The sequence below is a fragment of the Melitaea cinxia genome, chromosome 11, assembly GCF_905220565.1.
Source record: "Melitaea cinxia chromosome 11, ilMelCinx1.1, whole genome shotgun sequence".
Classification (NCBI taxonomy): domain Eukaryota; kingdom Metazoa; phylum Arthropoda; class Insecta; order Lepidoptera; family Nymphalidae; genus Melitaea; species Melitaea cinxia.
Window position 1 is genome coordinate 11,274,844 of NC_059404.1, and position 14,758 is coordinate 11,289,601.

The 14,758-nt window shown below is 28.8% G+C and overlaps 2 protein-coding genes across 3 annotated transcripts in view; one reads left to right on the plus strand and one right to left on the minus strand.

Moving 5' to 3' along the window:
- LOC123657608 (suppressor of lurcher protein 1) overlaps positions 1-14,758 on the plus strand; it is a 252,203-nt gene that overhangs the window by 43,313 nt on the left and 194,132 nt on the right. Inside the window, exon 3 of the mRNA XM_045593131.1 lies at positions 602-779. Coding sequence (XP_045449087.1) covers positions 602-779 — 178 coding nt within the window. The remainder of the gene's footprint in view (positions 1-601; positions 780-14,758) is intronic.
- Positions 1,155-14,526, minus strand: LOC123657767 (myosin regulatory light chain, smooth muscle). 2 transcript variants are annotated; one of them, XM_045593280.1, is made up of 6 exons: positions 14,313-14,526; positions 13,365-13,468; positions 11,923-12,058; positions 9,386-9,505; positions 5,897-6,033; positions 1,155-1,564 (listed from the first exon to the last, which is right to left on the minus strand). In XM_045593280.1, the coding sequence occupies exons 1-6, from the start codon at positions 14,349-14,351 to the stop codon at positions 1,390-1,392; spliced, it is 711 nt and encodes a 236-aa protein (XP_045449236.1). In that variant the 5' UTR covers positions 14,352-14,526; the 3' UTR covers positions 1,155-1,389. The 2 variants fall into 2 exon arrangements, with proteins under 2 accessions (XP_045449236.1, XP_045449237.1); XM_045593281.1 differs by lacking the exon at positions 9,386-9,505.

Consider the following 14,758-nt stretch of genomic DNA (forward strand, 5'->3'; position numbering starts at 1 on the left):
ATTTATATATCTCACAATATCAGTAGTTTATATTTTATATCACGTGTATGACATATAGTAACGTTATGTAGGTACAATTTAAATTTTATTAAAAACTCTATATTCTGTCGTTGTGATGATTATAACATCGTGAAATATATAAATATATATCCATAATACAGAGTGGACCTGTTATAATTTTTTATACGTACAAATAAAATAATATATACATATAATCATCATCACTACAGCCTGCAATTGCCTACTGCAATAGCAGTTCACTGCTGGACATAGGCCTCCACAATTTCGCGCCTAAAATGACGTGAACTCATGTGTGTTGCCCATAGTCACCACGCTGGGCAGGCGGGTTGGTGACCGCAGAGCTGGCTTTGCCGCACCGAAGACGTTGCCGCCCGTCTTCGGCCTGTATATTTCAAAGCCAGCAGTTTAAATGGATATCCCGCCATCGATCGGCTTTATAAGTTCCAAGGTGGTAGTGGAACTTTGTTATCTCTTAGTCGCCTCTTACGACACCCACGGGAAGAGAGGAGGTGGCTATATTCTTTAATGCCGTAGCCACACAGCGTATATACATATATTAATAAAAAAATTAAATCATCAGGTTGCTCCTGTATACGCTTCACGTCTACGCACGGGAAGGAACGCGGTACATTCAGTAGCCCAGACTACCCGCTGCCATACCCACGGGATATCTGCCTCCTGTACACGTTCATAGCTGCCCCTCATCAGATGGTGGAACTGATGTTTACGGATTTCGACGTGTACAAAGATGATCTCGAGTAAGTTGATTTTTTTATGACTTCTATTTATGCATATTATTGTGATTATAGCGCAGCTATATAATATGAAATGAATATTATTAATTTTTTTTCAAATAAAAGTGTAATAAAAGTATTATTATTATTATTTATTATGTTATTAATTTTAAATTTCTTTTTATGCGTACATTAATGAGTAAATTATTATCATTATTATTACATTTAATATTATATCCGCCAACCCGTAGTGGAGCAGCGTGGTGGATTAAGCTTCAACACGACTACTACAAAGAGAAAGAGGCCTATTCCCAGAAGTTGGATGTTACAGATTGAATCGTAGTCGTGATCGATTTTAATATTATAAGTAACATATAATGACGTTATGAAAATCAACGGTTTCAGTGAATTGCACAATTAAAATATACCTTAATAAGAACACAAAAAGATATACACTTTTAAATTTCGCATTCAAATATAAACAACATTACAATTTACTCAACCAGACCGAAAACACTATGATAAAATTAAAATAAGTTTATTCAATCTCAATTTCGTACAAAATGTTTAGAATAAACATGAAAAGCAAACAACATTCACGTAAAGTGTATTTCCGGTTATATTCGGACTGCTCTCAAACTTGTAAAGCTTGTTTGTTGGGCTTCCTGAGGCCGCTGAGTTTGGAGCAGAATTGCTTGTAATCTATGAAAGTGTAGCCGTCCTTCTGTATAGTAGGAGCTTCGTCTAGAGCGTAGTCTGCCTCCTTTTCTGTGAAACGATCACCCCATGTCATTAGGTCGTGACGAATCCTGAAAAAAACAAAAATAATAAAAATATTACCAAACTCGTTTATTTCATTTTACATGAAATAAGTACACCGTGGGAAATATTCGTCATCAGAAAAATGTAAAACTACATTTTATTGTACAATTACTTATTTAATCTCATAATGTAAGACACAATTTAGCTACGTAGATAAACAAGTAAATTAAACAGCTTGATCGAATTGATTTTAATTTTTATAATTTTCAAACTAAGTAGATACGAGTACTTGAATATTGCGACAAATTTTTATCATATATTATGTGTAATGGCGTTATATGTTGATAGTAAAAGTTTTAAATCAAAAGATTATTTTTATTCTTTTAGTAAGTACTATTACCGCTGTAGTAAAAGTTTTAAAACAAAAGATTGTTTTATTATTTTAGTTCATACATTTAAATAGAAGCTTTTTTTTATTTTTTTACTTTAAATTATTTCATTTGCTTTTCTTCGATTCATCCTATCAGGTTTCCGACGACACGATGACAAAGCAAAATGGTGGCGTTAATGCTCCAATATCAGTATGATTTTTTTCGTAAAATTCTGAACTTCCGAATACAATTATTCTTTTATAGTCAATGAGCCATAATATAATTATGATTTGTTATTTAGTAGATACCTATTAAATGTAAAATTGTGTATGCTTCGTTATTATGGAAAAAAATTGTAACAACTTTTTTGTCAATTTATGGCAGAATATTAAAAGGGATGCTTTAGTTTCTTAAACTTCATCTGATAATAAAAATACTAATTTGTTCAGAAACTACGAAAAAAAGAATGATGTGTATACTGTTTTCATCATTCAGAATTATTGTAAGATACAAAAAAAAACCCGTCAGCGTCGGACCACGTTCTAGTTTTACTAGGCAGTCACGGGACTGTCGATTTGTAGTTTGAATGATAAATGCATGTTTAACAAAAGGCTTTAGTATTTTGAGCCCGTGGATGTTAATTTTAAATAAAAAACAAAAATTAAACTTCCTCTGATATCTGTTTGGTTATTTTTCCTCACAATAATCTGAGACTTCTTTCTAAGAATTCCTCTCAAGAAATGTAAATACTAACATTTTCTACTTATTCTAGTGTGTAAATGAATCTTTTTAATGATGATCTTAACGTCATCTAATCAAAGGTATTAAATCAAACCAGCAATTACTTATTTAATGTCAAACTGTTGATTTAGAAGTTAAAAATCACCAAGTCTCGTAAAAAACTTGTTTCCTTAAAATAGGTAGGAAACATTTTGTGTAACAGGAAAAAATATGTATCACAATGGACGTAAAAGTCCCTGAGGCGTGTGAAAGATTTCTTCGAATACAGTCGATTTGTCGGACGACCGCTTCTCATAAAAAATATTGTACCTAATAATATCGAATTTTCTTCGTTCTTTAGGGCAATTTTTTCAGTGGAAATTTAAATAAAAAGGAACAATAACAAAAAGAAAAGTCACCCGATTCTAAATTTTTAATGATAAAAACAGTGGTGAATAAAAGGTTCCGAAGACTATAAATTATTATACTACTTTACGTCCACGGCTTTGTCAGCGACGATTTCGAGGAAAGTTTAATTTAAAAATTTACTAGAGCGATTTTTATCATTTGGTTTTCTTTCCACAAGGATCTTTATTTTCTCTGGAGTAAAAAAATAACTTATATTGTCATTAAAATGAGCTTGGAAAAAGTGCCGGAATTACTTTTGACAAAACTTCTCAAAACATTAAACTTTTAAATACATTTAATTTGGTTAACTTAAATATTTTTACCCCTGTAGTTATGTTCTATGGTTTCATCACGTAATTTAAATCAATATTTATATATGAAAATTATTGCTAATTATCTTTATCAACAGTTTTAATTTAAAAATATTATTATTCCTCTTATTAGCAATAACAAATCGAATCGAAAGAAAGACGAAACGACAAACATGATAAGATTCCGTTGACACCTTTGGTAACGGATCTCTAAAAACCTTTTTCCAATATAACATTCTCTTTGAAAATAATTTCCGTTCACGCTACAAAATTAATTTATAAGCTGTTTTTGTTATACCGCCGCGAACGACTCAATGCTTAATTATAACTGATTCATTAAGGTAGCTCAGAGTGAGCGTGACTGGGCTACTTCACTACAATTTAATGAACTGTTTTAGGTTATTTTAGAGAACGAAACGAAATACCGCGAAATACATATAAAAGGTAGCCTTATCAACGTTTTTTGAAGTTAACCCCTTTATAATCGTCAATAGTGGTAAAAATAATTGGTTGTAAACTATAATACTTTGTAATAAAATCATATTTTATTACTACTAAATGTCAAGATTAACTTTTTAATTATCAATGTTAGTAAAAAGTTGTATAGTTTACTCTATAATAGTTATTTATCACCGCCCTGAATTAACATTAAGAGTAAAAATATTTTGGGATTCTTGAGAATTAAGGACAGTATGTGAGAGATAAACATGGAAAAAAATGATCAAAGTAGGTTATCCGTTCGTTCAGTAGGTATCAGCTGTGTTTTTATATAACTATTATCGAGTAATGTAATATTGACAGACAAATATAGTTTAATATTTACTAATAAGCTTAACTAAAATTTATGTGTGACTTTGCATTTCAATACGAAAAGCTATGTAGAATTGTAATAAAATAGCCATATATTATCTATATATATTATCTATATAATTATACGTAAAGCAAATAATTTATATGTAAAATTGCGCGGATGGTGTATGAAATTTTATGTAGTATGAAATTACACACACTTATAGTTTATATAGAGAAGGAGTGCAGAATGCAATTTTTTTTATTATGCATAAAAAATACATTAAATCAATTAAAAAAAAATAACACATAGATACTACCATATATTTGACATACACACACGCATAAATACTCTTTTATTTATTATAGAAGTATAGTCTTTGTTAACAGAACTTTAATAATGTTCAAACTTATAATTTAAATTAACTATGGTCGAATTTCGATCACCGGGCGACCACTACTATATGACGAAAACAAGCTAAAAATTACAAAAGATATGTGTTTCTTATATTCCTACTTATCTGAAACACAGAAAAATAAATTTTTGTGAATGAAGGAATTTCTTCCTAAACTTAGTTATTAGACGTATATGTCCTACTTCAGGCGAAGTTTGGCAGCTACAGTGATTATATAAGTTAGCCTATCCGCATTGTTCCTAACTTTCTGCTTATTACGGACGTGTCGATGTTATATTAATTGTCATTATTAATGTCATATAAGTTATTATTTTGTTAAAGTTCTTATGAAAGACACTTTCTTTAGTTAGTAAGGAAAAAAATGTTACATAATAAAATAAAAAGTTAGTAAATATTGATGCATAGTTATATGAAATGTAAGGTCATTTCAAAATGGTTACTATCGAAAATTTTTATCTATATTTATATTTCAAAAATGTTCATATTTTTATTATTATAAATTTAACATCTATCAATATAGGTAAATCATATTTCTGTTACTATAATCAAAAAAATAACTATCTATATTTTACCTTTATGTGTCGAATTTATAGTAAATAATGCACAGTGTATTTAATTCGCAGCAGCGTGAATCTTAACAATCATTTTTCTCAAAATACTACATTGTGAGAAATAAAATGACAAATACGTGTTTGCAAAAAGTTTTGTCACGGCTACCTTTAGAAATATATCAAGTATTGTCGCCGTCCCTGAGGGCAAGGAACTTCGCGAAGGTCTTTTTGGTCAACAAACTTTTGCAGAATGACCACGAAAAATATATTTGAAAAGATAACTGACGATTTATCAAGCATATACCTATAGTTTTTAGAATGCAGGTTTTTACTTTACTGCAATTATAGGAATCAATCATATGTTTTGGATGAAACCTAACATTAATAATAACCTAAGAATATAAAGAGGAACGGAAAAATTCATTATATGATTGAATTTTTAATGAAAACTGACTTAGGTACATAGCAAACTTCATACCATCGTGTTTTATTTTGTGTATGTATACATTTTTCATAAACTCGTTTTCTACAAACCTTGTACTGACTACAAAGAACACACAAAAAAAAAATTCAATTCGGTGAATTCGTTCGGAAATTTCTCTTTCGGAATTTAATTTTTTACAATATCAGCTGTTGTATAATGGACCGCTATTTGTGTACGCTTTTAAAAGACATATTAGACGAGGCTGTTACAATCGAACTTTGAATACTTACAGAACCAGAAATACTCTACAATCCAATGATTATAATTAAATTTTAATAAACAAAATAAACAAAATTGTTTGTCATTAAAAAAATATATGATGTTTTTACCTTTCTTCAGATATATAGCCGGTATTGTCGATGTCCCATCGGGAAAGCGCTGCGATAAGAGTCTCTTCAGAATCGAGTTCCAAGGTCTTGTATCCGAGAAGGTTTACAAACGAGTCGAAGTCTAGAGGATCTGAAGCCTGAAAAAAGAATTAATTTTATTAAAATTAAACAATAATACGTTTGAAGTCAAAAGCTTTTTTTTTTGTAATTCGATAGTCGAAAATTGTATACGATAGTTATTATATAACCTCTATTATTAACAACAGTTATATTATGCTATTGACTAGGTACAGTACGCAGTACCAAAAGTCTTTATATTTGCGTTTTATGTTATTAAAAATATATATTTATTTCATTTAGCGCGGGCGTGGTGGAATTGACGTCTAAAAAACATTTTTTGTTCTGTATAATTTTTAAAATATTTAATCCACATTTTCAGATGTTCATTTTCTTTCAGTATTAAATCATATAAAATTAGAACTGTCATACATACAAAATTTATGTATTTTATGACTCTTTTATATAACAACAATAGCATAATATCTTTACATGATTATGTGTTATGTGGTTTTATTTAACATGTAACTATATACATACGTTTTCATCAAAATATATTTGGTTTCGACATCAAATTTTTGTAATGTATAATGTATTTCACGCCTACATATTTTTAACCGTCATATTTAGTCTAACATATACTAAGAGTAGGTCATATAACATAAACCTATTCAAACAGAACCCTTTAAATAAAACAATCTGCACGCATTATGTTTATTTTCAGGTTAAAGGTGTGTATTTTTACGATCAAACCAAATAAACATTTGGATACTTATAATGGCCGTAAAAGTGAATTTATGAAGTAGTACTGATTATTTTCAGTATAGGATGTAAACAAAGTTTTTCGCGGGAACATAAAATTTTATGCGATCGCTGGTTTGATGTAAACAATTGTTTATGCAGCGCACTAATAGTGATTGAAGGGCCGTAAAGTCATATGATATAAAAACAAATGTATACCTACATTTTATATACTATATACTATAGCTGTAAACAATCTATTCAATTTACGTGATTTGAGAACTGTAAACTTTTTCATAAAACGTCGTTTGAAAAACTTTTTAACAGTTGTTTTTTTTTCGTTACAGTATTATATTTATTATTTACATTACTAGACTAGCCCGTTGGCGCAGTTTGTAGTGACCCTGCTTTCTGCTCCGAGTGTTGTGGGTTCGATTCCCACCCCGAGTCTGGGTGTAATATAAATATTTATTTATATATTTATATATGTATTATTTATAAGTATGTTTATCGAAAAAAAAAATATATGTAGCTATATACCAGTCGGCTGTTACCTATAACACAAGCATTAAGTTGCTTACTTTAGGAACAGACGACCGTGTGTGTATTGTATAGATATTTATTTATTTATTTATTATTTACATTCTGTACTTCACAGCTCATGTTATTTTATGAATTCTGCTAATTGAATATACCGAATGTAAGTTCATAAAGGGTTAGTAAATCGTGAGATCAATTGGCTTAGATTTTTGTACTGTATGATGAATACGTTTCTAATCGTATATTTGTAAAATTTACTACATTCAAATGATATAATATACACTTCGGCTATATATTAATTCTAAATTATAAAACGAATTTGTAAAACAATAAGTAATTTGTGGAAGTCTCTTTTGTCATAAAATCATAAAACAGAAATTTCATTGCCATAATTATCGTTTCACGTAATGAACACTTCATTATTCCAATTTTAATTAAGAACGTTTTAGTTGTTTGTTAAAACAGCCGCTTTGGTGTAGCGGTGCTAGTCGCCTAAAACACCGACGGTTTGCCGGATCGATTGCCGCTCGGGATCGATATTCGAATTGTACAAATATTTCTTTACGATTTGGATGTCGAAGCCGTCAGTCCTGGTTGTTATCATAAATACCTGATAGCGATCGTTACTCATAGTAAGAAACATATCAGCCAACCTGCAGTGGAGTAGCGTTATGCCCAGCAGTGGGATGTAATGCGTATTGGCTTGAATACTGAGTATTATTTAAAGTAATATTAAGATAGTTATATTTTCATTTTTTTCTATTACGAACTGGTGTGTCTTTTATTAAAATATTATTATACTCTTTGTACTAAACTATCGGCATCAGTTTATGTACCGCTTGTGAGAAAAAGTACAATTAGAATTAAATACACCACGCTCTTTCGATACCGATTGATGGATGTAAACGTCTTAGAATTGCTGTCACGTAACGCAGGTCAAGCACGAGATGAATGCTAAGCAAATTTAACACTTGAAAATTCAGCACTGTTTGTACGCACTTTAGCCCGTGACCTTTCTATTAAGATCTAGGCGTCTTTCTTTCCATCATGGCTCCATAATTATCTCAATATTTTATTGTGGAGCATCTCATCCTATAAATAGTCAAAAAAGGAGGATGATCTCAATTTGACTATTTTTATATGTGTGGTTTACCTCTTAACTTTTTACTGGCGGATTTTGACGGTTTCTTTTTAAATCGAAAGCTGCACCTTATTATGTGATCCAGATTAACATATTACTAGTAATGCGTATTTAACTAAATATGCTTTCGTCTGCATAGGATGTATCACGTGTTGATGTAAATTAAAGTCTTTTTTTTAAATGTGTGTGTGTGTGTGTTGTGTGGCGTATCCACATATATAAACTTTTTATATGGAAATAATAATGAAATCTCATTTATTGTTTTTATTTTGTTTATAAAAATATTTTTTGATAGATTTCAAGAATTTGTATTTTTGAATTCTTCTTTATAATTTATGTTTAACAATTTATGAACTCTATTTTATATTTTACTACGTGTACGTTATTTTTATATTATTATTATTATTATTATTCTTTAATAAAGAGTCAGTGGAGATAGCATCTCATTTCTTGTTGTATATGTGCAAATAAATGATCAAATAAACAAATCATAGAACCCGTAACTCCCTCGTACTGACTTTGTAATACAGTCTCGTTATGAGTGAAATATATCAAACCAAGCGCGATCAAGTTACAACCTTTTTCGGTTTTACAAGCGTTATTTAATTCTAGTCCTTTCAACTTAAAATATTTTATGAATATTAAAATATAACAACTTCTTGGACAATGGCTTTAGTAACTGTAAATGATGAATATTGTATCAAAATAATTTTGTTGAATTATGTTTTTACTAATTGAATTTATTTTGTATTCAAATTATTCAAATGCAAATTTAATACGTAATCATACTATATAAAGTGATCTATTACATAAATATGCTTAATATGGCTTTTTCTTGTAATTATTCTAACATTATAAGTACTTTTAAGAAAAGATAAATGATATTGTGATGAAAATGAAAATTTTAGTAAGTTGATGATAATAAGAAACACAGTAAGTCTGAATCTTCGTATTCAATGTTATTGTTAGTTATATAGTATTTTAGTAGTAGTTTGATTGTTCTATCTCACCTCAGCGAGCATGTTTTTAACAGCTTGCTCATCAACTCTCTCTCCAAGGCTGATAAAAGTTCCGCACAAGTCATTATGATCGATACATCCATCGCCGTCCAGGTCAAACAACAGGAACGCCTAGTTTTATGAACACATAATAAAATTAATTATAATGAAAGTATTTTTATAATAAATTAAATATAGTTTTTAATTTTTGCTATACAATGAAACATAAAATAACTCCTTAACAATGACACTTCCAGTTGCGCATATTTCTATTAACTTGTGTATATATATTTTAATACTACCCTATATAATTATTGTTAATTTCTTGTCTCGACTATGAATTGTTCATACATTGTATTGTGATGTACCCAATATATAAATTTTTGTTTAATAGTAGTGTTTGTAATTTCTCAAGTAAGTGAATTATATTATTTTGAGAAATAAATGATCTTTAACCTTAAATCTCTAATTTACTACTAAAAAACTAACTAAGATGTACTTTTGTCAATCATAAAAGAAGGTCATAAATAGGCTTTGTTAATATTTCACTCAATTTCAATGACATTTCTTTATAAAATAATACATTACACAGATTTAAAATTAAAAAAAAAACTACTGTCAAATCAAAATTGTAATTCTTAAAAAGGTATCAAATTATAAAATTGAATTGAAATAGCAAATAATTAATTATCATTAGTCACATATTACATAGGATTGGTTAGGTGTGTATAATAAGGTTGAAAAACATATTAATGTCAAAGAACATTTATGCCATTAGGTACAATATATCACCCCCACTTAAACTTGTCAAAGTATATACTAATTTATTGTAAATTAAGATTAATGGTGGCGTAGTTAAGATATATATGCGTTATATTTGACTTTATAATCTAGACTTACAAACTAATGTTTATGTTAAGAAAGAATTTTTTTTTGCGCGAAATAAACAAGAAAAAGAAAATATATAAAATTAAACTATGTTAAAATAATTTAATCCAGAAATAAAGGCATGTTAGTAGTTGTTAATTGGGGAAAAATATAGTTTGTCTAATGAGACAAAAGAATAACTGGTTCGATTTATATAATATACTAGCTGACCCGGCGAACTTCGTATCGCCTAACACAAACTTTATCGTATGGTATTAAAGTTCAAATTGACTTTTAAGTATTATCACAAATCTTTTGTATGGGAGTATAGAAAAGTGTTGTTTTTAGACTTTTTCAGGAAATTTTAAATTTTTTTTTCTCTCCGTAAGAACCATCCTCGTACTTCAAGGAATATTTTAAAAAAAGAATTAGCGAAATCGGTCCAACCGTTCTCGAGTTTTGCGCTTAGCAACACATTCAGCGATTCATTTTTATATTATAGACTAGATGTCCTCGCAACTTCGTTCGCGTGAAATTAAACAAAAAATTTATTGTTCAGTTCGCAGAGTTATAAAATAAATCAATTTCTAAAATAAAAGCATCCTAAGTTACTTTTTACTATATGAACTATCTGCCAGTGAAAGACCTGTCAAAATCGGTTAGCTTTTTCAGAGATTAGCCGGAGCAAACATACAGACAGACAAAAATTGTAAAAAAATCTTATTTTGTTATACGTATCGTGTAAATCGTGCATTTAGTAAAAAGCGGTTATTTTAATATTACAAACACACACTCCAATTTTATTTATTTGTATAGATGTATTTCCCCCACAGAAATATTTGCTAAATAATTTTATTTAATTTTCTTTCTTTTTAAATTTCAGTACAATATAAATTTAAAAAAAATGTATACCGTGCAGGTACAGGTTTTTTGTTAGGTCATGGCTTTCATAATCTGGTAACTAACGGCCATTATTCTATTACGAATATTTTTTGGGTTAAGTGAATTAGATGATTCATATTCAATTTAATTTATTGTTTCTCAAAGTTATTATTTCCCTCAATACTACAAAAAAAAAAGATATATTTTAATGATGATTCAAATTTATGATTTTATCATTTTATATGACTAAACGGTTATCTCCTTGTAAATGATGCTTATTTACCTATTAAATACACATACCCCAAACACGTGTGTATCCAAAAATAGAACTCCTTTTTTATCATTATTAAGATAAACACGCGCAATTTGTAGATTTTATAATCAACATACCAAAAGTAAATAAAACGTAATAGTAAAGAAATGTTAGGATTAACTTCTCACAACGATTACTTTGAACACACAGTACATACAACGTTGAACATTCGTAGGAAAGTTAGGTTACGTAATAAAAATACTTTTGCAAATTCAATAGTAGCTTGAAGCGTCCGTAATAACGTGGCGAGGAAATTACTCGAGAAAACACTTCGTGACACCATTGCACTTTTGATGAAGATTTACACCAATACAGTAGGTAGGTAGAGAATATTATCATTAACCAGTGTGGTCCCTAAATCACCATAATAAGCGTTTTCGAATACGTACTACGAGTTAAATGAATTTAAACATAGGTCATTTATTAGTAATATTACGTTTTGTGTAAATTCAGTATTACATATTATCAAAGATAGCTTTATTGTTACCTCTTTCAGTTCAAATATTTTATTTTCGTCCAGTTCAGCTACAACATTTTTAGGTACGGAAAGGGATTGACGGGCTTTGGACGTCGAGTATCGCTTGTTATTTTCAACTTCGGCGTAGTTTTCACTTAAGATTGTGCTGTAAAAAAATGAAAAAATATATAGTATTTTGTGTCGACGCCAAATTTTTTTGAGCTCTCTGCTGTTATCTCTTCATCGTTGGAATAACTCAAAATATTTTTGTCGAGATGATTTTTATCGGATTTTTTTAAAGAAACATACATTAAGTGTATCTATATGACAAATTTCCATGGCTTTAGTTTCTATAGACCAGTACCGAAGCCTTTGAAAATATTAAAATATAAAAAATAAAATAGAACAAAACAAAGAACTATCTATCATTTTATTTATGTTATAATCTTTTACTTTTCCAGTGGGTTTCATCCTATGCTAATGTTTTTTTGTCTAGGTAATCATCGTCCCCGGTCACATGAAATGAATAATCGAATGATAAAATTGTAGCATTTTCACCAACGGATATTGATAATAACAAAAGCATGGTTTTCGCTTATTAAGTACACAGAAATACATGTAACTCACATATAAAGCGCTCTTTTAGACAAGAATTATTATTTCGAATCAAATATTATTCTGTTAATGTCCGTTAAAATGTGTCTGCTGTGTGTTTGTATAAACACATTACGTTACTTCTCATCACGACACTGATATTAATCAAATATAAGAATCATGCATATGTACAAATCATAATATAATTTAATATATAATTAAATTTTATAAATACAAAGAATTACTTCACATAAACACACACACACACACACACACACACACACACACTATTTGTTTACGATAAACTGTTCAAACTTAAATTTTAAGTCGAGAGATAAATATTGAATAATCAAATTTTGGGTCTCTTTTAGATACTTTGATTTAAAATTCTGTCAGAAACTCAGCTTTAAATTTACCATCTGTGATATGAATATATTTTCTTTTTGATAATGCGTTAAAAATTCAGCATGTTCGTAGTGGACGAAAATTATAAAGGAAAAAGGTACCGTGATAGAATTTTAAAAGTATTAGCTTTTCCTTTACAAGCGTTAATGTTGAAAATTTTATATTCTCTTAATATACTTAAATTCTGTGAGTAAAGTGAGTTTTGAAATGATGGAACTTTTATGTAAAATGTCTTAGTCTTGACTTTTTAAATATATTATCCGTTGTGTATAAGTAAACCTTTTTTCAAACCAGGCACAATTCAAAGGGCAAGTGTTTGAATTTAAATTAAAATTTTAAAATTTCTTGGTAATCAAGTTTGTTCTAAAATAATACAATATTTACAAGGGTGGTTTGGTAAAATACTTAACTAAGTACTTAACTTACACTCCTTTAAATAGTTTTGTGCTATTTATAAATAAAATTTTACTTACTCTTCTGACGAAGCAGACTGTAGTAGATTTTCCTTGAATTTCTTAACTTCATCTTGTGCTACATCCGATTCTTTTCGACTACGACTCTTTTCTCCTTTACTTTTCTATAACATTAATAATATATTTCACTTCAAACCATGGTATCTATAGACTGATACATTCTGTACAGTTTATTATTTAAAAAAAAATAGTTATTTTGTGTAAAACTATTCAAATTCAAATCAAACAAGATTCCGTATAACACCAGAGCTAATAGATAAGCTAAATTGAGTTTTATAATGTAATATAAGACAATTTGTATGTTATTTCGGGGCAAAATGTAGCCTCTATTTTATTTTTTTGTAACAGACGACCGCGTGAAAAAGCTATAAACTTCTCTGTTGGCTCTCTTTGGGAACGAAACCTTAAAAACAAATTAGTATAAATAAGTGCGCAACACAAATTTAAAATAAGGTTGAAAAAACTTTTTTTGAGCATTAAAAGCAATTCTAAAGGTGTTATAGAATAATTTCAAAGACTTTTAGGACACAGAATATTTAGGATTTAGTTAATTTTTTTTAAAACCTGATTTCTTATATATTAGTTTCGCATCGTAACATTTAATATATATTTAATAAATTTACGAAAATTTTAGCACGTTACGCTTTTTTAAAACAATTTTTGAAATAGAAAATAATCCCCAAATTTTGAGCCTTAAAAAACATATGAAAATAAGTTTAAAACCTGCAAATAGACACGGTAACTCATGCACGTAAACCTAATCCAAGACAACCATCTAATAACTTCACTTAAATGTGTATTCAACATAAGATATTACTGTACCACTACACAGACTTCTTTTTAATAATTATGCTAACAATAGATCAACTATTAGTACTTAGATATTAAAAAATGAATAACCTATTCATCTATAATAAATAATTTATTACAATAATGCAGCTTATTTACCTTAGGTTTTGAAGTTTTAAGCGTATTATCGTCAGCCATATTGCCTGCCTCCAGGGCAACTGCTACGTCTGAGCGGAGTAGTGCTAGAAAACTAACTAAATCCAAAGATTATATTTACATTGCAATTCCAGCGGAGATAATCATTTATTTCGCTTGGATGCAAGTACATCAGATAACTGTTTACGTCGACTAATTAATCTTTTGACGGAAATTACTCTTATATTCTTAGGTCAGCTTTATAATTTAGTACATTCGCTTATTTATAATATTATTATTATTTATTACATATACACACGTAAATAATAATTTTGTGTTAATTTAATTTTCTTAACCTACCATCTTTATCTGTCTTAATTATACTGAAAAATATTTTATTACAATAATAAATACAAAAAGAAAAACCATTAAAATGCCAGTGACATATTACAAAATTATAATTACCTGTA